General features: G+C 39.6%; 1 protein-coding gene across 7 annotated transcripts in view; it reads right to left on the minus strand.

Annotated features, from left to right (window-relative positions):
• The window catches only part of REV3L (REV3 like, DNA directed polymerase zeta catalytic subunit), a 202,051-nt gene that overhangs the window by 96,732 nt on the left and 79,690 nt on the right, over positions 1-25,629 (minus strand). For 5 of the 7 annotated variants that reach the window (XR_013534485.1, XR_013534486.1, XR_004742016.3 and 2 more), the window contains 5 exons: positions 17,023-17,119; positions 4,756-4,850; positions 3,769-3,873; positions 2,666-2,750; positions 2,430-2,581 (listed from right to left, as the gene is read on the minus strand). Coding sequence is in view for 4 of the 7 variants with exons in the window: in XM_035296530.3 (XP_035152421.2) it covers positions 2,430-2,581; positions 2,666-2,750; positions 3,769-3,873; positions 4,756-4,850; positions 17,023-17,119 (534 nt within the window). In the remaining 3 variants the exon portion in view is untranslated. The remainder of the gene's footprint in view (positions 1-2,429; positions 2,582-2,665; positions 2,751-3,768; positions 3,874-4,755; positions 4,851-17,022; positions 17,120-25,629) is intronic. The other 2 variants (XM_035296532.3, XM_078369962.1) reach the window with 1 other exon arrangement.

Below are 25,629 nucleotides of genomic sequence, written 5' to 3' on the forward strand. Positions count from 1 at the left end.
GTATTGTGTTTTTCAGCTCCTTTAATTCATTCATATTCCTCTCTAAGGTATCCATTCTTGTTATCATTTCCTCGAATCTTTTTTCAAATCTTTTTTCAAGGTTCTTAGTTTCTTTGCATTGATTTAATACATGATCTTTTAGCTCACAAAAGTTTCTCATTATCCATCTTCTGAAGTCTAATTCCGTCATTTCGTCACAGTCATTCTCCGTCCAGCTTTGTTCCCTTGCTGGTGAGGAGTTTTGGTCCTTTCTAGGAGGCGATGTGTTCTGGTTTCGGGTGTTTTCCTCCTTTTTGCGCTGGTTTCTTCCCATCTTTGTGGATTTGTCCGCTGGTCGTCTGCGTAGTTGCTGACTTTTCGTTTGGGTCTCTGAGTGGACACCCAGAATGTTGATGATGAAGTATTTCTGTTGCTTGGTTTTCCTTCTACCAGTCTAGCCCCTTCGCTGTACGACTGTTGAGGTCCGCTCCAGACCCTGCTTGTCTGGGGTGCACCTCTAGTAGCCGTGGCACAGCAAGGGATGCTACCAGTTTCTTTTTCTGCTCTCTTTGTCCCAGGATGATGCCTGCCTAATGACAGTCTTTTGGATATAGAGGGGTCAGGGAGCTGCTTGAGGAGACAGTTTGTACTTTATAGGGGTTTAATTGCTGAGCTGTGCACTCTGTTGTTCATTCAGGGCTGTTAGGCTGCTATGTTTGATTCTGCTGCAACACAGCTCATTAAACAACCCTTTTTTTTTTCTCAAATGCTCTGTGTTGAGGGGTTTGGGCTTTATTTTTGGATGTCCGATCAGGTGTCCTGCCCAGCTCGAAGGCAGACTAGCCACTGTTTGGCTGCCAAGGCTCCGCCCTGCTGTTGTGTGATTCGCGCTGTTCCTGCCGGCTCAGTTGTGGTCTCCGCCACGCCCTGCGGCGGAGTCTCTTCGTTGTAGCGTGTTGCCTCAGCAACGGCAGGCTGCGTCAGCAGTGGGCGTGTATCTCAGTAGGGACGGGTTGCCTCGGCAACGGCTGGCTGCATCAGCAGTGGGCGTGTATCTCAGTTGGGGCGGGTTGCCTCGGCAACGGCTGGCTGCCTCAGCAGTGGGCGTGTATATCAGTTGGGGCAGGTTGCCTCCGTAGTGGTGGACGCCCCTCCCCCACAGAGCGTCTCGGACCGTCTGCCTGGGATAGTTTGAAATCGCGGTTTTGTTTGTCCCACTGGGTATCCCAAACGATCCGTCCCTGCAATCCCCTGGACTGGGCTACTGTGCAAGTCTCGTTCAGTCTCAAGTCCAGCCCTCTCAAGTCTCAGGTTGCCGGTTCAACAAGGCACCCGGACAAGCGCGCCCTGTGGGGATTGCTGGGTAGGGCCGGCCGCCGCCGCCCCGGCTGCCGGCTTCGCCAGGCAGACCTACTGCCTGGCGTCCCGTGTCTTTTTATACTTGGGAGTTTCCCCGTTCTGTGGGCAACAAAGATCAGTCTGGAAATGCAGCACTGACTCACTGTTTGCGAATTCAACGCGGGCTCCAATCCTGGGTTGTTCTCACAGCGCCATCTTGAGTCCCCTCCCCATATTTGTATTTTTAGTAGAGATGGAGTTTCACCATGTTGGCCAGGCTGGTCACGAGCTTCTGACCTTATGTAATCCACCCACCTCGGCCTCCCAAAGTGCTGGGATTATAGGCGTGAGCCACGTGCCCCCGCCAGCAGGACTATTCTTACCAGCCAAAAGTGAAAACAACTCAAATGTTGATCAACTGATAAATGGATTAACAAAATGTGATTTCTCCATACATATTGATAGATACTACAATATGTATAAACCTTGAAAGTACTATGCTAAGTAAAACAAGGCAGACACAAAACACTACATATTGTATGGTTTCACTTATACAGTATGCAGTATAGAAAAGGCCCATATATATTAGCGGTTACTTGGGGCTTGAGGTGGAAACAGGCATAACTGCAAATAGATACAAGGAATCCTCTGGGCTGATGGAAACATTCTAAAATTGGATTGTGGAGATGTTTGCACAATTTTGCAAATTTACTATAAATCACTGAATTAAACACTTAAAATGAGTGAATTTTATGCTATGTAAATTAAACCTCAAGTTGCTTAAAAATATGAGTGAAAGAAGCAAGTTGCTTCATCTAAGCTAAGCAGAACATCATTTATGTAAAATTTAAAACTTAAAACAATGGTATATATGGTGGGCAAACATTGTAAGAAAATACAAAATTACATATGGTAACCGTTTGCACTAACTTCAGGATACTGCTTACCTTTAGAGATATAGAAAGGGTGACAGAATGGGAGAAATTTTTATTATATCCACAATGTTGATTTCTTAGGGAAAAAAAACCCCTAGCAAATTCAATCAAATATTAACATCTCAGTGCTAGATATCTGTTCTAGTAGTTTCTGTATACATGAAAAGAAAATCTTACCTTTGTTTGACTCTTTGTCTTTGTGAACTTCTACCATATTGGCTGGTGTACACTGAAGCATTTCAGGAGACAGAACCTCAGAGTGCAACGTTAACTCAGCAGAGAACTCCTGGGATCCATCACTGTAGTCCACAGATCCTGATAATGTTCTGCTTAATTAAAACATATCCTTTATAACAGACTAGATAACAAAGGAATAAAATTAGTTCTGAGATCTATAATAAATAACCACTTACACAGAGAAATCATTCTGTTTGAGAATTTCCTGAAGTCTCTTCTGAAATTTTTTTTCACTTTCTGTTGCTGGCACAAACCTGTGATCTTTGAATTTTAAAAGTACATTAAAAAAACGTAGAGAGCAAATGAATAAAATATTTTCCCTTCTCCTAAAGTAGCTTTAAAAATGGTAGCAATTTCCTATCTTTCTCTAGATACATAAAATACAACCTAAATGTAGTTTATTATAGAATCATACAAAAGAAAAATGTTGTTACTAAAGTTATAAAATTAGGCACTTAAAGTCAGTTCAAGTTAAGTTCTATAATTATAATGTAAATCTAAAACAGAAATAATTGTTCTCTACCTATATTATATCCTAAAACTAGAAATTTTCCCCTTATGAAATACATTTCTATTTTTTAAAGTATAAAAGGCACTCAGAGTTTATCAAAACATTTTTAGGGCCCAAGATATAACAAGTTTAACTGAATTTCAATATAGGCTTACTGCTGTATTTTGAAATAATGTATCTGCCTTTTGAGTGATGTCTTTTATTCCTTTATTTTTAAAATTTTGTTGTATCCATGGTATTATTTGAACCCCCTCAAATTCTTTTTGAATGTGGCAGCATTTAATAATAAATATGACTATTTCTTTAGAGTTGAACATAATGAACAAAGTGAGAGCTTATATGATGTACTCAGAAAATAAACTGACAGCAGCATTTCAATGGCTACATTTTCAAAGCTTAATGTACTAAACAGTGTTTCTAAGTTGAGATTCATGATCTTCTGTGAGTTTTCTATACCTTATTTAGAAATACAGAAGGCTAGAACATACACTAAAGAATGAAAACAACAAAAAAGTGAGGCAAGAGGACAAGGTACACTAAAAACAAAGAACAGTAAAAATGTCAACTTCTTATGAAAAGAGAGATAAGTGACAATTTAAAGACAGTTGTAAAGATAAATAATGGTTGTACAGCAATGACAAGAAAAATACACAGAAAATATAAAGGTCATTTGAAAAGTACACTCTAACGTCAAAGGAACAATTCAATGACCATTTCCATTGAAATACTTGGTTTAAAAGAATAATCAGAGCACTATTAGGTTTATACCTTGTGACTCAGGTTGGCTAATTTGAGAAGTTTCATTTCTGTTTCTTCGCCGTTGCTTTTCATCTTCCCATATGGCCTGTAGACCAGGGTTTCCACCAATTTGAGCTGTAATCACAATAATACTTCAGTACTGCAAGGGTCAAAGTAAAAAGTACTTGCCTATAAAAATCTAAACTTTAATAAATATTGCCTTTCAAAAAACCAATCACATATTTTGTGTAATAAAGTGGACAAATTATCCCAACCTACACTTACTATGTTACTCCTTTTTTAGTTTTCTTCCTAGTGGTTACCAAAAACCCAGCAAGTGAATAAAATCCAAACATCTGATGATAGTCAACAGACCTAAGAGTCCCCTTGCTGATATATCATCTAAAAATTAAGAAATTAAAAGGCAGAGTATATTAAATTGCTTTATATTGACTAATTTAATTTAGTGTCACACTTACTTTAGTATATCTATTCAAATATACTCATTTGTATAAAAACATAAACCAAAATTAATTACTATCTCATCAGTAGTATAGAAGCAATATTCACAACATATTGTATCCTCTTTCTATAGTATCTTAGTTCTCTTGTGATGTTTTCTTTCCTACTTTTTCTATTCTACTTTGGTCATTGTTTTTTTTGGGGGGGGGCGGGGTAGGAGGATGGAGTCTTGTTCTGTCACCAGGCTGGAGTGCAGTGGCGTGATCTTGGCTCACTGCAACCTCCACCTTCTGGGTTCAAGCAATTCCCCTGCCTTAGTCTCCTGAGTAGCTAGGACTACAGGCATGCACCACCACGCCCGGCTAATTTTTTTTTTTATATTTTAGTAGAGGCAGAGTGTCCCCATGTTGGCCAGGATGGTCTCGATCTCCTGACCTCGTGATCCACCCACCTCAACCTCCCAAACTGCTGGGATTACAGGCATGAGCCACCATACCCGGCCGATCATTAATTTTAAAAAACAAAAACATATATTAAGAATAATCGTATATGAACCTTCTATGTCCAGACGATTTAAGATATCAGCAGCTACAGCATCCACTTCTAATTCACATGTACTCTGTGGTTCAACACCTTCCAATAGTAAAGAGCTGCAATAAAAAGATACAAAAAACATAAAATTATGTGAGAGCAAGCTTTGTAAGATTATTCGTACTTATACAATTGTCTTATGTTTAGCTGGTAACCAGAAAACGTGGTATATTAATTCACAATTACTCATGAAAAAATTGATAATGTATGTGTATACATAATGAAAAATAGGATGAATAAAATATAAAACACATTATACTGACAACACTATTAAGATCCTTTTGCAGCATATTCTACATATTTTGTTTCATTATATTTTATATATAACAAATATAAAATGTTTTAGCAATGGTCATACCCAGGGCAGAATGGGATAAGATAATCTAAAGACCACAGAGAAATGCATAAAAAACCATACACATATGAAATCAGTTGCCTAGAGACATCTTTTTCAGTATTCAAAAAAATGAAGGAGAATATGCAATAAGAGGTAAGAGAAGGCGAGCACACTGAAAAGTGGGCAAATGATACTCACTGTTCTTCCTGCCCTCAACTACTGAGGAGCTGGGAAATACTTTAAAATTTTTCATAACTACAGAATTGATAAACTACATGTATGATCAACAGTAGGATTGTAGCTAGGAAAAGTAATGATACCACAAGGTCATTAATTTTTATGAGAACTACAAAGGATTGCTTCCCATTCATGATCTTTGACTCAAAGCATTTGCTTTGCATCAGTGCCCCAAGAGAAGATAAGAAGACACCACATAATTAACCCTACTTAACAGAATGAAGAGATAACATTGAGTGTGGATCCTTGTTTACGCATTTCAAAATTTAGGCCTCATACACAAATGGACACCAAGTGAAAAGGGGAGATCCATAATTTTACTAGAAAGTGGGTGATGACATATTTCATTAACTTTTGATTTGAAACACTTTTTTTTTGTTTTTGTTTTTGAGATGGTGTCTCACTCCATTGCCCAGGCTGGAATGCAGTGGTGTGATCTCAGCTCACTACAACCTCCACCTCCCAGGTTCAAGTGATTCTCCTGCCTCAGGCTCCCGAGTAATTGGGATTACAAGCACGTACCACCACGTAGGACTAATTTTTGTATTTTTAGTAGAGAAGGGTTTCCACCATGTTGGCCCGGCTGGTCTTGAACTCCTAACCTCAGGTGATCTGCCCACCATGGCCTCCCAAAGTGCTGTGATTATAAGTGTAAGGTACTGTGTCCTAGCCTTGAAACATCTTTTAATATTTTAAGAAAAACATGGGCCAGGCGTGGTGGCTCATGCCTGTAATCCCAGCACGTTGGGAGGCTGAGGCCGGCCAATCATGAGATCAGAGATTGAGCCCATCCTGGCCAATATGGTGAAACCCCTTCTCTACTAAAATTACAAAAATTAGCTGAGCGTGGTGGTGTGTGCCTGTAGTCCCAGCTATTCGAGAGCCTGAGGCAGGAGAATAGCTTGAACCCAGGAGGTGGAGGTTGTAGTGAGCCAAGGTTGCATCACTGCACTCCAGCCTGGTGACAGTGCAAGACGAAAGAAAGGAAAGAAAGGAAAGGAGGGAGGGAGGGAGGGAGGGAGGGAGGGAGGGAAGGAAGGAAGGAAGGAAGGAAGGAAGGAAGGAAAAACATGTTAGCAAAATCCCATTTTCCATTGTCTATTTTAAAGGAAATATTGATGGATTATTATATGTTAGTTTGTTAAAACCACAGAATTTTTATGACTCAAATAACATATATGTACTCATAGGTGTATATTTAGACACACATACACATATATCTTTTCACCATTAATAGAGAAATATATTAGCCAACCAATCACAATGTATCCCTTTCTCTTTCAGAAAAAAATATTCTCAGTGTAGACTGTCAGCTGGGCTTGGTGGCTCAGGCATGTGATCTCAGCTTCAGCTTGGGAGGCCAGCCTGAGCAATACAGAGACCTCACCTCTACAACAAAATTTTTTTAATTAGCCAGGCATGGTGTTATGCACCTGTAGTCCCAGACACTTGGGAGGCTAAGCAGTATAGTGAGACCTCATTTCTACAAAAATATTTTTTAAATTAACTAGGCATGGTGTTATCTACCTGTAATCCCAGATACTTGGGAGGCTAAGGTGGGAGGATCACTTGAGTCCAGAAGGCGGCAGTTGCAGTGAGACGAGACTGCACCACTGCATTCTGGTCTGGGCAACAGAGCGAGACCTTGTCTCAACAACAACAAAATGTGGATTGTCCTCTTCATTCATACAATTTAACACAAATTGAAGTATCAGATTTTTAAGTTTATGATCAACAGTTTTCTTTTTTTTTTTTTTTTTTTGAGACGGAGTTTTGCTCTTGTTACCCAGGCTGGAGTGCAATGGCGCAATCTCGGCTCATCACAACCTCCACCCGCTGGGTTCAGGCAATTCTCCTGCCTCAGCCTCCCGAGTAGCTGGGATTACAGGCATGCGCCACCGTGCCCAGCTAATTTTTTGTAATTTTTAGTAGAGACGGGGTTTCACCATGTTGACCAGGATGGTCTCGATCTCTTGACCTCGTGATCCGCCTGCCTCGGCCTCCCAAAGTGCTGGGATTACAGGCTTGAGCCACCGTGCCCGGCTCAACAGTTTCCTTATATGAAAGAGTTTGGTGATTTGAAATATTTATGTTGGAAATATCAAGGATGATATTCCAGAAGTGGCACATTTGAGAGAAAGGAGGGAAACAGTAACATGAAAAAATATAATCTCACAGTAGAAATTTCTAACTTGCCTTTACTACAAAACTACTTCAGACATTCAGAACACAAGGCTTTCCTATGGAGATGTAGTAGTTTTCTGAACTAAAAACCAGCACCAGTAGTTAAAAAAAAATATGAGTAAAAAATTTGCATAAGCCAATACATAGCTGCTTTCTAATAGAAAAATCAAAGCATTTGGTGTACATTGTGTCCAAAAAAGTCTAATCAATAATGAAACAAAGAAATTACAAATTATATCATTCAAAAACAGAGCATGTCAAAATACTTTATTACATATTTAATATTTATAAATTTTAGGGATCTTATTTAAAATATTTACTTTTTGTTTTAAATTACTATTTTGTTATAAATGTACTTTTTTTACTTGACAAGTTATAGGATATCAAATTAGAATGCATGATGGAGAGGAATGCTGCAGAAAAGTATAATAATATCTGAGAGGGGAAGATCCAAGATGGCCATTTAGGAGCAGCACAGGATTGCAGCTCCCAGTGAAAGCATAGAGGGTGAGTGAACGCCGCATTTCCAGATGGATCTTTACTGCCCAAAGACCAGGAGATTCCCAGGCAGAGGAGCCCCACGGGTCGCCAGCGTGGCTGTTTCGGCTGGCGCGGCTGTTTTGCCAGCGCCCCAGTGCAGCGGTTCTCCATACAAAATATACTGGTCTGGTTGCCTTTTCAGCTGGCGATTGGAGCTCTGGGAAGGCACAGTCATCACCCATTCATCTGATTAAACAGGGGACTGAAACAGGGAGCCAGGCCAGGAGATTTCTGGGCAAAAAAGCGCCACGAATCTCAGTGCCATGGTTTCAGCCGGTGCAGTGGGTCGTTGCACGGGAAATCACACAGATTCTGGCGCCTTTTCGGCAGGCAACTACAACACCTGGGAGAGAGTCAACCATTCAACTTTAAAAAAAAGGGCTCTGAGGCAGGGAGCCAGGTGATCAGGCTTGGCAGGTCCCACCCGCACAAAAAAAAAAAAAAATAGCAATTGAAAACGCTCTGGGTTGAGAGTTTCACAGCAAGCACAGCTGAACCCAGGAGGGTTGAGCTCTGTCGTCATCCACCATTACGGAGGCACTCCAACCCTATGGAGGTAGTCTGCCACTGCTGAGGCAACCCACCATTACAAAGAGAGTCCACCATTACAGAGGTGGGCCACCATTGCCCAGGCAGTTCTAACCACACCCATATAAACAGGACTGCAGGGAAGTTCACACAGCAGAAGGGCGGAGCCCACAGCAGCTCAGCAAAGCCTCTGCAGGCAGACAGTGACTAGACTGCCTCCTTCCTGAGGAGGGCAGCCCTGAAAAAAAAGGCAGCAGCACAACAGAAACTCATAAATAAAGCCCTAACTCCCCGGGACAGAGCACCAGGGGGAAAAAAAAGGGGGTTTATGAGTTCTTCTGCAACAAACTTAAACTTACCTGCCTAGCAGCTCTGAATGAACAACAGAGCTCACGGCTCAGCATTTGAGCTCCTATTAAGGAGCTCAGACTGTCTCCGCAAGCAGCTCCCTGACCCCTGTATATCCAAAGAGTCACCTCACAAAGGACTGATCAGACTGACATTTGGCGGGCATCATTCTGGGACAAAGATAGCAGCAGAAGAAACTGGTAGCAACCCTTATTGTTCTGCAGCTGCTGCAGGTGATCACCAGGCAAGCAGGGCCTGGAGTGGACCTCAGCAGTCCTACAGCAGAGGGGCCAGACTGTTAGAAGGAAAACTAAGAAACAGAAATAACTTCATCATCAACAAACTGGATGTCCACTCAGAGACCCAATCTGAAAATCAACAACTACAAGGACGACAGGTGGATAAATCCACAAAGATGGGAAGAAACCAGTACAAAAAGGAGGAAAACACCCGAAACCAAAACATCTCCCCTCTTACAAGGGCTCACAACTCCTCACCAGCAACGGAACAAGGCTGAATGAAGAAAGAGTGTGGTCAAATGACAGAATCAGACTTCAGATGGTGGGTAATGAGAAACTTCTGTGAGCTAAAAGAACATGTTCTAACCCAATGCAAAGAAACTAAGAACATTGAGAAAAGCTTTGACGAAAAGATAACAAGAATGGACAACTTAGAGAATATAAGTGAATTGATGGAGCTGAAAAACACAACACAAGAATGTCACGAAGCATGCATAAGTTTCAACAGTCAAATTAACCAAGCAGAAGAAAGGATATCAGATGTCAAAGATCAACTCAACGAAATAAAATGAGAAGGCAAGATTAGAGAAAAAGCCGTAAAAAGGAATGAAGAAAGCCTCCAAGAAATATGGGACTATGTGAAAAGACCTAATCTACGTTTGATAGGTGTACCTGAATGTGAAGAAGAGGATGAATCCAAGCTGGAAAATACTATTCAGGATATTATCCAGGAAACCTTCCCCAACCTAGTAAGGCAGACCAATATTCAAGTCCAGAAAATACAGAGACCACCACAAAGATATTCCTCAAGAAGAGCGACCCCAAGGCACATAATCGTCAGATTCACCAGGGTTGAAATGAAGGAGAAAATGCTAAGGGCAGCCAGAGAGAAAGGTCAGGTTACCCACAATGGGAAGCCCATCAGACTCACAGCAGATCTCTCAGCAAAAACCTCACAAGCCAGAAGAGAGTGGGGGCCAATATTCAACATCCTTAAAGAACAGAACTTTCAACCCAGAATCATATCCAGCCAAACTAAGCTTCATAAGTGAAGGAAAAATAAAATCCTTTGCGAACAAGCAAGTACTCAGAAATTTTGTCACCACCAGGCCTGCTTTACAGGAGCTCCTAAAAGAGGCACTACACATAGAAAGGAACAACCAGTACCAGCCATTCCAAAAACATACCAAATGGTAAAGAGCATCATAAAAATGAAGAATCTGCATCAACTAACGGGCAAAACAGCCAGCTAGCATCAAAATGGCAGTATCAGGGAGAACAATCCAAGATGGCTGATTGCTAACATCTTGGGATTGCAGGTCCCAGTGAAAGCGCAGAGAACGAGAGGACGCCACACTTTCAGACAAATTTTGGTCGCTCACGGAGCAGAAGATTCCCAGTGGAGGAGCTACATGGGTCGCCAGCGCAACTCTTCTGGCTGGCGCGGCGGTTTTGCCAGCACCTCTGCGTGGCAGCTCTTGGTGCAGAGTAAATGAGACTGGTTCCCCTTCTGACCGAGGTTTGGAGGAGCCACACAAGTCGCCAGCGTGACTCTTGTGTCCAGAGCAGCGGTTGTGCCAGCACCTTGGCGCAGCAGCTCTTGGTGCAGAGTAAACAAGACTGGTTCCCCTTGTGACTGAGGTTTGGAGCTCCGGGAAGGCAGAGTCGCCTATTACGGACTCAAGAAGGAAGCCAGACTGGAGATTCCCAGGCAGAAAAGCACCATCAGTCTTAACGCCGCTGTTTTGCCTGGTGCAGTGGGTTGCTCATATTTCGGCCCTGGGAATTAACAACTTAGACGTCCACTCAGAGACCTAATTTGAAAGTTGGTAATTACAAAGACGACAGGTGGATAAATTTACAATGATGGGAAGAAACCAGCGTAAAAAGGCTGAGAATACTCAAAATCAGAACGCCTCTCCCTCTAAAGAGAATCACAGTTCCTCATCAACAAGGGAACAAGATTTGATGGAGAACAAGCGCATCCCATTAACAGAAAGAAGGCTTCAGAAGATGGATAATAAGAAAATTCTGTGAGTTAAAAGAACATGTTGTAGCCCAATGTAAAGAAACTACGAACTTTGAAAAAGGTTTGAAGAAATCCTAATGAGAATAGACAACTCAGAGAGAAATATAAGTGAATTAATAGAACTGAAGAATATAATACAGGAACTCCGAGAAGTATGCACAGGTATAAACACTTGAATTGTTCAAGCAGAAGAAAGGATATCAGAGGTCGAAGTCCAACTTAATGAAATAAAACGAGAAGACAAGATTAGAGAAAAAAGGATAAAAAGGAATGAGCAAACTCTCCAAGAAATGTGGGACTATGTGAAAAGACCAAATTTACGTTTGATAGGTGTACCTGAATGCGACGGAGAGAATGAATCCAAGATGGAAAATATTCTTCAGGATATTATTCAGGAAAATTTTCCTAAACTAGCAAAGCAAGACAATATTCAACTCCAGGTAATACAGAGAACACCACAAAGATATTCCTCAAGAAGAGCAACCCCAAGGCACATAGTCATTAGATTCACCAGGGTTGAAATGAAGGAGAAAATACTAAGGGCAGCCAGAGAGAAAGGTCAGGTTACCCACAAAGGGAAGCCTATCAGACTTACAGCAGATCTCTCAGCAGAAACTCTACAAGCCAGAAGAGAGTGGGGGCCAATATTCAACATCCTTAAAGAACAGAACTTTCAGCCCAGAATTTCATATCTGGCCAAACTTAGCTTCACAACTGAAGGAAAAATAAAATCTTTTATGAACAAGCAAGTACTCAGAGATTCTGTCACCACCAGGCCTGCTTTACAAGAGCTCCTGAAAGAAGCATTACACACAGAAAAAAACAACCAGTATTAGCCTTTCTAAAAATATCTTTCCAAAAAGAAAAGAGCATCAACATAAAGAAGAATTTACACCAACGAACGGATAAACATCAAATGGCAGTAATCCTAAATTTAAATTGACTAAATCCCCCAATCAAAAGATACAGCCAAAACCCAACGGCATGTTACATCCAGACCCATTTCACATGCAAGGATACACAAAGACTCAAAACAAAGGGATGGAGAAAGATTTACCAACCAAATGGAGAGCAAAAATAAATAAATAAATAAAAAGCAGGAGTTGCCATTCTCGTATCTGATAAAATAGATTTTAAAGCAACAAAAATAATAGTGGTAAAAGGATCAATGCAACAACAAGAGCTAACGATCCTAACACCCAGATACATAGAGACTTAGACTCAATGAGACAGAAAATTAGTAAGGATATGAAGGACTCAAACTCAGATCCGGAACATATAACCTTAATAAATATTTATAGAGCCCTCTACTTTAAATACACAAAATATACATTCTTGTCAATACCAGAAACACTGATTGGCCATTATTAATACCCATTTTTTTTTAGAATAAAGCAACATTTCCATTCTCTCTCCCTGTTTTTCTTCCTCTTTCTTCCTCTCCTTCACTCCTTTTTTCTTTCCTTCTCTCAAAAAAACAAAAAACAAAATGGCAGTATCAAATTCAAACATAACTATATTAACCCTAAATGTAAATGGACTAAATGTCCCAATCAAAAGACACAGAATGGCAAATTGGATAAAAAGCCAAAACCCACAGGTGTGCTGTATCCAGGAAACCAACCTCACATGCAAGAATACACAAAGGCTCAAAATAAAGGGATGGAAGAAGATTTACCAAGCAAATGCAGAGCAAAAAAAAGCAAGAGTTGTAATTCTCCTCTCTGATAAAATAGACTTTAAAGCAACAAAGATCAAAAGAGACAAAGAAGGACATTAAATAATGGTAAAAGGATCAATACAACAAGAAGAGCTAACTTTCCTAAATATATACGCACCCAATACAGGAGCACCCAGATACATAAGGCAAGTTCTTAATGACTTACAAAGAGACTTAGACTCCCACACAATAATAGTGGGAGACTTTAACACCCCATTGTCAATATTAGACAGATCAACCAGACAGAAAATTAACAAGGATATCCAGGGCTTGAACTGAGACCTGGACCAAACAAACCTAATAGACATTTACAGAAGTCTCCACCCCAAATCCACAGAATATACATTCTTCTCAGCACCACATCACACCTACTCGAAAATTGACCACATAATTGGAAGTAAAGCACTCCTGAGCAAATGCAAAACAACGGAAGTCATAACGAACAGTCTCTCAGACCACAGTGCAATCAAGTTAGAACTCAGAATTCAGAAACTAACTCAGAACCGCACAGCTTCATGGAAACTGAACAACTGGCTCTTGAATGCTGACCGGATAAACAATGAAATGAAGGCAAAAATAAAGATGTTCTTCGAAAACAACAAGAACGAAGATACAACATACAGAATCTCTGGGACACATTTAAAGCAGTCTCTAGAGGAAAATATATAGCAATAAGTGCCCACATGAGAAGCAAGGAGAGATCCAAAATTGACACCCTATCGTCAAAATTAAAGAGCTAGAGGAACAAGATCAAAAACACTCAAAACCTAGCAGAAGACAAGAAATAACTAAGATCAGAGCAGAACTGAAGGAGACAGAGATACAAAAAACCCTTCAAAAAATCAATAAATCCAGGAGCTGGTTTTTTGAAAAAATTAACAAAACAGACAGACCACTAGCCAGATTAATAAAAAGGAAAAGAGAGAATAACCAAATAGATGTAATAAAAAACTATAAAGGGGATATCACCACAGATTCCACATAAATTCAAACCATCATCAGAGATTATTACAAACAACTCTATGCACATAAACTAGTAAACCTGGAAGAAATGGATAAATTCCTGGACACTTGCATCCTCCCAAGCCTAAACCAGAAAGAAGTCAAAACCCTGAATAGACCAATAACAAGATCTGAAGTTGAGGCAGCAATTAAGAGGCTACCACACACAAAAAAGCCCAGGTCCAGATGGGTTCACAGCCGAATTCTACCAGACACACAAAGAGGAACTGTTACCCTTCCTCCTGAAACTATTCCAAATAATCCAAAAAGAGGGAATCCTTCCCAAATCATTTTATGAGACCAACATCATCCCGATACCAAAACCCAGCAGTGACCCAACAAGAAAAGAAAACTTCAGGCCAATATCCATGATGAACATAGACGCAAAAATCTTCAATAAAATACTGGCAAGCCAACTGCAGCAGCACATCAAAAAGCTTATACATCATGATCAAGTTAGGATTCATCCTGGGGATGCAAGGCTGCTTCAACATACGCAAGTCTATAAACATAATTCACCACATAAACAGAACCAGAGTCAAAAACCACATGATTATCTCAATTGAGGCAGAGAAGACCTTTGACAAAATTCAACAGCCCTTTATGCTAAAAACCCTCAATAAACTCGGTATTGATGGAACGTATCTCAAAATAATAAAAGCTATTTACGACAAACCAGCAGCCAGTATCATACGGAATGGGCAAAAACTGGAAGCATTCCCTTTGAAATCTGGCTCTAGATAAGGATGCCCTCTCTCACCACTCCAATTCAATATAGTACTGGAAATTCTAGCCAGAGCAATCAGGCAAGAAAAAGAAATAAAGGGTATTCAAATAGGAAAGCTGGAAGCCAAACTGTCTCTATTTGCAGATGACATGATAGTATACCTAGAAGACCCCATCGCCTCAGCCCAAAAATTCCTGAAACTGATAAGCAACTTCAGCAAAGTCTCAGGATACAAAATCATTGTGCAAAAATCACAAGCATTCCTATACACCAATAACAGACTTAAAGAGAGCCAAATCAAGAACGAACTGCCATTCACAATTGCTACAAAGAGAATAAAATACCTAGGAATACAACTAATAAGGAACGTAAAGGACCTCTTCAAGGAGAGCTACAAACCACTGCTCAACGAAATAAGAGAAGACACAAACAGATGGAAAAACATTCCATGTTCATGGTTAGGAAGAATCAATATCATGAAAATGGCTATACTGCTCAAAGTAATTTACAGATTCAACACTATCCCCATCAAGCTACCAATGACCTTCTTCACAGAACTGGAAAAAACCACCTTAAACTTCATATGGGACCAAAAGGGAGCCCGCATAGCCAAGTCAATTCTAAGCAAAAAGAACACAGCGGGGGGGCATCACACTACCGGACTTCAAACTATACTACAAGGCTACAGTAATCAAAACAGCATGGTACTGGTACCAAAACAGAGATATAAACCAATGGAACAGAACAGAGGCCTCAGAGGTAACACAACATATCTATAACCATCCGATCTTTGACAAACCTGACAAAAACAAGCAATGGGGAAAGGATTCCCTGTTTAATAAATGGTGTTGGGGAAACTGTCTAGCTATGTGCAGAAAGCAGAAACTGGACCCCTTCCTGACACCTTACACTAAAATTAACTCCAGATGGATTAAAGACTTAAACATAAGACCTGGCACCCTAAAAACCCTAGAAGAAAATCTTGGCAAAACCATTCAGGACATAGGAGTAGGCAAGAACTTCATGACCAAAACACCAAAAGCATTGGCAATAAAAGCCAATACAGACAAATGGGACCTAATCAAACTCCACAGCTTCTGCACAGCAAAAGAAACAGTCACTAGAGTGAATCGGCAACCAAGAGAATGAGAAAAAATTTTTGCAGTTTACCCATCTGACAAAGGGCTGATATCCAGAACTTACAAAAAACTAAAACAGATTTACAAGAAAAAAAGAAGCCCATTCAAAAGTAGGCAAAGGATATGAACAGACACTTTACAAAAGAAGACATGCATGAGGCCAACAAACATATGAAAAAATGCTCATCATCACTGGTCATTAGAGAAATGCAAATCAAAACTACATTGAGATACCATCTCACACCAGTCAGAATGGCGATCATTAAAAATCTGGAGACAACAGATGCTGGAGAGGATGTGGAGAAACAAGAACACTTTTACACTGCTGGTGGGAGTGTAAGTTAGTTCAACCATTGTGGAAGACAGTGTGGCGATTCCTCAAGGACCTATAAATGGAAATTTCATTTGACCCGGCAATCCCATTACTGGGTATATATCCAAAGGACTATAAATTGCTCTACTATACGGACACCTGCACACGAATGTTCATTGCAGCACTATTTACAATAGCAAAGACCTGGAACCAACCCAAATGCCCATTGATCACAGACTGGACAGGAAAATGTGGCACATATACACCATGGAATATTATGCAGCCATCAAAAATGATGAGTTCATGTCCTTTGTAGGGACATGGATGAACCTGGAGAACATCATTCTCAGCAAACTGACACAAGAACAGAAAATGAAATACCACATGTTCTCACTCATAGGCAGGTGTTGAACAATGAGAACACATGGACACAGGGAGGGGAGCACTACACACTGGAGTCTTTTGGGAGGAATAGGGGAGGGATGGGGGGGGAATTGGGGAGAGATAGCATGGGGAGAAATGCCAGATATATAGGTGAAGGGGAGGAAGGCAGCAAATCACACTGCCTGTGTACCTATGCAACTATCTTGCATGTTCTTCACATGTACCCCAAAACCTAAAATGCAATAAAAAAATAAAATAAAATAAAAATCTACCTCATATTCCTTTTGTTAATTAGGTAATAACTAGATACATTTTTACGGCCTGTTTTTTAAATCGTTTATTCCTTGTAACACACTAATGTTGAGATTTGCTTTTTTTGAAAAGCACATAGATTAAAAAGATTCAATACAATAAAAGGTTAAAATTTAGTAACAGTAACCACTGATTTCTGATCACAACTAGGATATATGTAAAATTTTCATTTCCTTTAAACCTTTAACTAACCTTGGTATTTCATCTTGTTCCCACCGAAATAAAGTACCAGCAAGAGAATTTCCTGATAAATGATTCTTGCAGGATCCAGTTGCATGCAATGTATCACCTAGGAACAGAAAGGTAAAAAGGAATAAATTCTACTTTTAATTTGCATATGATTACTTTTTAGAAGGCAAATGTTCTTTTAAAAATTTTATTACTCATAAATTACAGATCTCCTTTTATTGATACATAATATTTGTACATATTTATGGGGCACATGTGGTATTTTGATACATGCATACAGTGTTAAGGACAAAAATCAAGGTACTTAGTATGATTATCAGCCTGAACGTTATTCATTTCTTTGTGTCAAGAACATTTGAATCTTCTCTTCTAGTTATTTTGAAATATATATTGTTGTTAACTACAACCACTCTTCTATGCTATCAAACACTAGAATTTATTTTGTCTAATTGTATGTTTATACCCATTAACCAACCTGTCTTCATCTCTTCCTGGAACCCCTCTCATACACCCTTCTCAGCCTCTAGTAACTAACATTCTACTTTCTACTTCAATGAGATCAACTTCTTTTTTTTTGAGATGGCATTTTGCTACTGGAAAAAACTGATTATGAAAATTACTTCCTCTTTCTCTAATACCTAATGTATATACTCTAGAAATTCTTCCATTCTTTAGTCCATCTTAAGCTCTGAGTTATACTTGACGGTGTTAACCGACTTATTATTTTCCCCAGTGACCTTTTTATATTTGAATAATTTTAGATTTACAGTAAAGTCCCAAGGGTAGTACAGAGAGTTTCCATATACCAGACACCTGGTTTCCCTCATTGTTAACATATTACCATGGTATATTTGTCAAAACATAGAAACTGACACTGGAAGATTACTGTTAACTAAACAAAACATTTTATTTAAATTTCGCCAGTTTTTCCACTAATGTCCCCTCTCTGTTCCAGAATCCAATCTAGGACACCACACTGTATTCAGTTACCATGTCTTCCCAGTCTCCTCTGGTCTATTTATCTGTCTTTCCTTGCTTTTCATGACCTTCACGGTCATGAGTATTGATGAGATAACCTGTAGGACAACTCCCAATTTGGGTTTGTCTGATGTTCTTCTCATGAGTAGACTGGAGTTTAAGTTTTGGGAAAGACTATCACAGAGGCGCAGTACCCTTGTTATCACATCATATGAGGGGGTACATGACACCCACATGACATAATCACTGGTGACATTAAACTTCATTGCTTGGTTATGGTAAAGTACAGTTCTATGCGTTTGATGAATGAATAGTTCATCAAACTTCCACCAACCCAGAACTGTACAAGTTCCCCCTATACATCCCCTTTGCAGTCAACACTCCCCTCTCTCCTAAACCCTAACAACCAATAGTCCATTTTCTACTTTTGTAGAATGTAATGTGAAAGAAGTCACACAGTTGTATCCTTTTTGGTCTGGCTTCTTTCACTTAGTAAAATGCTTTAAAAGATTCATTCATGTTATGTGAATCAATTAATTTGTTCCTTTTTATCACTAAATGATTAACACAGTTTATCCATTTCCTTGTTGAGTGGACATCTCAGTTACTTTACATTTCTGGCAATTATGAATAAAGTTGCTATAAACATCTGCAGGTTTGGGTGGACCTAAATCACTTAGGTAAACACACCTAGGAGTGCCATCACTGAGTTGTACTCTAGTCTATGTTTAGTGTTCTCAGAAACTATCCATCTTCCAAAGTGACTATACTATTTTACACTCCCACTAGCAAAGAATGACAGTGCTACTGTTCCACCTCTTGGTCAGCATTTGTTATTGTCAGTTTTGTGAACTGTAGTCATTCTAACAGGTGTATCGTGGTAGCTCTTTGTAGTTTTAATTTGTATTTCCCTAACAACATATAATGTTGAATATCACCTTTTCACATGTTTGCCATCCTTATATCTACTTTGGTGAAGTATCTGTTCAGGTCTTTTGACCATTTTTAACTAGATTGTTTGCTGTCTTATTGTTGATTTTTAAGAATTCTTATGTGATACAAGTCCTCTATCAGATACGTAATTTGCAAATATTTTCTCCCAGTCCATGACTTGTCTTTTCATTTTTTAACACTGTTTTTCACAAAGCAGAAGTTTTTAATTTTGACAAAATCTAATTAATTTCTCCTTTCATGGATTATGCCTTTGGTGTCATATATAAAACTTCATTGCCAATACCAAGATTGGGCACATTTTCCCTTTATTTTCTGCTAGAAGTTTGATAGCTTCATACTTTACATTTAAATTTGTGAAGCATTTTGAGTTATTATTTAAGGTGTGAAGTATATGTGATGTATAAGGTGTGAAGAACATATAAAAATACTTTATTTTTATTTTCTGGCATATGGACATCCAATTATCCTAGCACTACTGGTTGAAAAAACTATGCTTTCTCCATAGAATCACCATTGTATTTTTGTCACTTTGTCAAAGTTAAGTTGACTATATGAGACAATTATGGATTATTTCAAATATAGATCTATTTCGCGACTCTATTCTGTTCCATACATATATGTATTTATCTTTTTGCCAATATCATGCTGTCTTGATAATGGTTGCTTTACAGTAAGACTTGAAATTGAGTAATGAACTCCTTAAACCTTAACTTTTAGAAGTCTCATTCATTCATTCATTCAGACGGAGTCTCGCTCTGTTGCCAGGCTGGAGTGCAGTGCCATGATCTTGGCTCACTGCAACCTCTGCCTCCTGGGTTAAAGTGATTCTCCTGCCTCAGCCTCCCGAGTAGCTGGGACTACAGGCGCACGCCACCACGCCCAGCTAATTTTTGTGTTTTTAGTAGAGACGGGGTTTCATCATGTCGGTCAGGATGGTCTCAATCTCCTGACCTTGTGATCCACCCACCTCAAGTCTCCCAAAATGCTAGGATTACAGGTGTGAGTCACTGGGCCAGCTCCATTCTTTAAAAAAGGATTATCTCCTGGACATGAACTAATACAGCCCTCACAAAGATGGGGGAAACTAGGGGACCATAATTCCCATAGGGAAAAACATTAGGCAGTGGACAGTTGTCTTTGTCCTGCTTTTCTTTTATCTTCCCTCTTCCTTCCTTTCCTTTTCAGTCTTTATGGAGAAAATGCCACACCTGCTTCACTCCTCATTGTATGATTTCCCTCTTGGGAGTTCTAAGGATCAAGGAAGAGTTACTCACTTACACAATTTGGTTTACTGCGGGAATTTTATACTATTCTAAGATACAGAGAAGATTTAAAAAAAAAAAACCCTGGCATTTAGTAAACTGTAAGTTGTCATCTAAACCTGGAGTTATTATCTAGAAGAATTAGTTATAAACAAATGAATTACTCTGTTCTAAAAGGGAGGCATATGCTAGTTTCAATATTTGCATATTTAAAATAAAAATGTAACTTTAATATAAGTTGTCACCACAAAACATTCTCTTTTGAAAAAAAGTTGTAATGCATCTAAGTTGTTCCACATAAGAAAATTACTAGCATGTTGGAGAGACAAAACAAATAAAACTAATAGTGAATATAACATAACAGAACATTGCATATAGCATCATTATTTGATAAAGATTCTGGAGGCTAGGCATGGTGGCTCACGCCTGTAATCCCAGCACTTTGGGAGGCTGAGGTGGGTGGATCGCTTGAGCCTAGGAGTTCTGAGACCAGCCTGAGGAACATGGCAAAACTGTATCTCTAAAAAAATACCCAAAGTAGCTGGGTATGGTGGCACGCACCTATAGTTCCAGCTATTTGGGAGACTGAGGTGGGAGGATGGCTTGAGCCCAGGAGGTAGAGGTTGCAGTGAGCCGAGATCATGTCACTCCAGTTTGGCTGACAAAGCAAGACCGTGTCTCTAAATAAATAAATAATAAAGACTCTGAATTATAGCTTTTCAAACTTCATCTAGTAATTCAAAATATCTGAATTATTTGCAGGTCTGTGGTATGTGTGTTTACTGGGTTTTACTGATGAAGGCTAGTTTTCTTGTGTGACTGGTATATTCTAAATTGTGTGCCAAATGATATCACATTTAAAATTTTATTTTTAGAAACAATTTGAGACCAATAAGAATAGACCAGGTACAGTGGCTCATGCTTGTAATCCCAGCATTTGGGGAGGCTGAGGTGGGAAGAATGCTTAAGCCTAGTAGGTTAAGACCAGCCTGGACAACAAAGTAAGACCCCGTTTCTACAAAAAATTGAAAAATTGGCCAGGGTTGGCAGCACAGGTCTGTGGTCCCAACTACATGAGAGGGTGAAGTGGAACATGATCTTAGAAGGTGGAGGGTGCAGTGAGCCATGTTCACGCCACTGCACTCCAACCTGGTGACAGCAAGACCCTGTCTCAAAGAGAAAAAAATAATAATAAAAATAATATCCTCAAGGAAGGATCTGCATTTGCTGCTTCTGTCAGATCTGAGTATATTACTAGACCAACACCACCTTAGATCATGCTCTGGATTTGGGGATCTCTTTTAGTCCCAGGATATTCAAACTATACTGAAAAAATAATGTCTGAAGTATGTTCAATTTCCCAGTCTGTGCTCAATTTATGAGAATATGCATTTGAGGCCCTAACTTAACCTGTGGAGGGTTCCCGCCTGTTGAGCAGGACCCAGTTTTGGTTTCCATCTCTCACACAGTAGGGTCTTCTCAAAGAAGGCTCTTAATTTTCCAGAATTAGTAAATGCCCTCAGGGCAAAAGTGACTTTTAGCACTCTATTCCTTTTTGGCCTGTACTTCTTTATTGTTCATAAACTCTTCAATGCATTTAAATTTTTTTTCTTTCCACGTCGCCTGGCATATAAATTATTTTTAGCAGAAGGATGAATCCCACTAACCTAGTCCACTATTCAGGGAAAAAACAACAAAAAATCCTCCTGGGTAACTTTTCAGAGCATAGTTTGGGCATGGTAGAAGAAACGGGAGGAATTAAACCAAAAGTGAATAGCTGGTAAACTAGGAAACAAAAAATGCTAACCTCTGCTTTGAGAAGGTTGACAGTGATGGAAGAGAAAAAAAATATGGCAGTTAGAAAGGGTGTTAGGATTGGAAGTGTCACTTTCATTTTAAGAGCAAGAGAAGGGAAGGAAGTCAATGGTAAGGCAAAAGATGCTAGAACACATGACACAGAAATTCTACTCTCACCTATATGTTCAAGAGAAATGAAAATATATAGCTACACAAAAATTCATACATGGATGTTCATAGCAGTATTGTTCATAATAGCCCAAATATCTGTCAACTGGGATAGGAATAAACAAAATATAGTATGTCCACATAACAGAGTATTGGCCATAAGAAGTACTGATAAGAGCTATAACACTGAAAAACCTTGAAAACATTATGCTAAGTAGAAAAGAACCCCCACATATTATATAATTCCACTTACATTAAATGAGCAGTATGGGCAAATATATAGAGATCAGAAGTAGATTAGTGGTTGCTCAGGAGTGGGAGGCATGGGAAGCTTGGGGGTGACTGCTACATGACATAGGATTTTTTTTCAGAGATGATAAAAATGTTCTAAATTTGTGGTTATGGTTGCATAACCTCAAATACAGGAATACTTTATTAAATTGTGCTTTGCTTTATTGCATTTTGCAGATACTGCAATTTTTACATATTGAACATTTGTGGCAACCCTCCATTGAGCAAATCTATTGTTGCCATTTTTACAACAGCATGTGCTCATTTTGTGTCTCTCTGTATCACATTTTGGTACCTTGTGCAATAATTCAAACCTGTGAACAGTGATCTCTGATGTTACTATTGGAATTGTTTTCAGGTACCACAATGAACTGTACCCATAAAAGACAGTAAACTTGAGTGTGTTCCAACTGCTCCACTGACTGGCCATTCCTGTTGCTTTCTTTCCTAGCACCTTCCTATTCCCTGAGACACAACAATATTGAAATTAGGATAATTAGTAACTCTACAACGGCCTCTAAATCTTCAAATGAAAGGAAGAGTCATATGTCTCTCACATTAAATCAAAAACTAGAAATGATTAAGTTTACTGAGGAAGGCATGTCAAAAGCCAAAATAAGCCCAAAACTAGGTCTCTTGTACTGGTCAGTCAAGTCATGAATGCAAAGAAAAGTTCTTGAAGACAATTAACAGTGCTACTCCAATGGAACACATGAACAATAAGAAAGTGAAATGACCTTGTTGCAGATAGGTGAAAGAGCAAGGGCTGATGTCAAGCTGCAGCAACTTCTCTGGAAGATCTAGCTAAGATAACTCATGAAGGTGGATACACTATATAACAGATTTTTCAAGGTAGATGAAAACTATCTTATCTGAGAAGAAGATTATATCTACAACTTTCACTCCTAGAGAGCAGTTAGTGCCTGATTTCAAAGCTTCAGAAGACTCTCCTGGTAGGGTTAGTTGATGCTGCTGGTAACTTGAAGTTAAAGCCAATGCTCATTTGCCATTCTGAAAATCCTAGGGCCCTTAAGAATTATGCTAAATCTACCCTGCCTGTGTTCTATAAGTGGATCAAAAAAGCACAGATGACAGTTGTAGTATCGGTTGTTGCATGGTTTACTGAATATTTTAAGCCCATTGTTGAGACCTACTACTCAGAAAAAGAGATTCCTTTCAAACTTTACTGCTCACTGACAACATACCTGGTCACCCAATAGCTTTGTTGGAGATGTACAAGACTAATGATGGTTCCCTGCCTGCTAACCCAACATCCATTCTGTAGCCCATGGGTCAAAGAGTAATTTCAACTTTGAAGTCTTATTTAAGTAGTACATAAGGCCATACCTGTCACTGACAATGATTCCATTGATGGATCTGGGCAAAATATATTGAAAACTTTCAAGAAAGAATTTACCATTCAAGATGCCATTAAACATTTGTGATTTAAAGCTGGGCACAATGGCTTATGCCTGTAATCCCAGCACTCTGGGAGGCTGAGGTAGGCAGATCACTTGAGGCCAGGAATTTGAGACCAGCCTGGCCAACATAGTGAAACCCCATCTCTACTAAAAATATAAAAATTGGCCAGGTGTGGTGGCACACAGTTGTAATCCCTTCTACTCTGGAGGCTGAGGCAGGAGAATCACTTTAACCCAGGAAGTGGAGGTTGCAGTAAGCCAAGATTGTGCCACTGCACTCCAGACTGGACAACAGAGGGAGATCTTGTCAAAAAAAAAAAACCCAAAAAACAAAAAACTGTGATTTATGGGAGGAAGTCAAAGTATCAGCATGAATGAGAGTTTGGAAGAAGTTGATTTCTAATCCTAATGAATGACTTTGAGGGGTTCAAACCTTCAATGGAGGAAGTCACTGCAGATATGGTAGAAACAGCCAGAGAACTAAAATTAGAAGTGGTACCTGAAGATGTGACTAAATTGCTGCAATCTCCTGATAAAACTTGAACAGATGGCCAGGCGCAATGGCTCACACCTGTAATCCCAGCACTATGGGAGGCTGAGGCAGGCAGATCACTTCAGGTCAGGAGTTTGAGACCAGCCTGGCCAACATGGTGAAACTCCATCTCTACCAAACAGTATGAAAAATCAGCCAAGTGTGGTGGTATGTGCCTATAATCTCAGCTACTCTGGAGGCTGAGGCAGGAGAATCGCCTGAAACCAGGAAGCAGAGGTTGCAGTGAGCTGAGATCGTGCCACTGCACTCCAACCTAGGTGAGAGCGCAAGACTCTGTCTCAAAACAAACAAACAAGCAAACAAAAAAACCCAAGTTGAACAGATGAGGAGTTGCTTCTCATGGACGAGCAAAAAGCAGTTTCTTAAGATGGACTCTACTCCTGGTGAAAACGCTCTGAACATTATTGAAATGATAACAAAGGATTTAGAATATTATATAAACATAAGTTGATACAGTAGGGGCAGGATTTGAGAAGACTGACTCCAGCTTTGAATGAAGTTTTACTATGGGTAAAATGCTATTAAACAGCATTGTGTGCTACAGAGAAATATTTTATGAAAGGGAGACTGAATCCATGTGGCAAAGTTTATTGTTGTCTTATTTCAGGAAATTGGGATCTGGTACAACTCACAACTGTAGTAATCTCAGCTTTTTATGAGGCCAAGGTGGGAAGACAGCTTGAGCCCAAGAATTCGAGACCAGCCTGGACAATATATATAGTGAGATCCTGTCTCTACAAAAATAATTAAAAATAAGACAACCGCTGGGAGTGGTGGGTGTGTGCCTGTAGGCCTAGCTCTTCAGGAGGCTGAGGCAGGAGGTTCACTTGTGCCAAGAAGGTAGTGGCTGCGGTGACCCATGATAGTGCCAATGTACTTCAGCCTGGGCAACAGAAAGATGCCCTCTCTCAAAAAGAAAAAAGAGAGAGAGAGAGAGAGAAAGAAATTGCCACCACCGCTCTGATTAGTCAGAAGCCATCAACATTCAGGCAAGCCCGTCCACCAGCAAAAGATTATAACTTGCTAAAGGCTCAGATGATTAGTATTTTTCAGCAATAAAATATTTTTAAATTAAGGTAGGTATATTTTTTTAAAGACATAATGCTATTGCACACTTAATAGACTACAATGTAAATATAACTTTTTTTTTGGGACAGAGTCTCCCTCTGTCACCAGGCTGGAGTAC

The sequence above is a fragment of the Callithrix jacchus genome, chromosome 4 (assembly GCF_049354715.1).
Source record: "Callithrix jacchus isolate 240 chromosome 4, calJac240_pri, whole genome shotgun sequence".
Classification (NCBI taxonomy): Eukaryota; Metazoa; Chordata; class Mammalia; order Primates; family Cebidae; genus Callithrix; species Callithrix jacchus.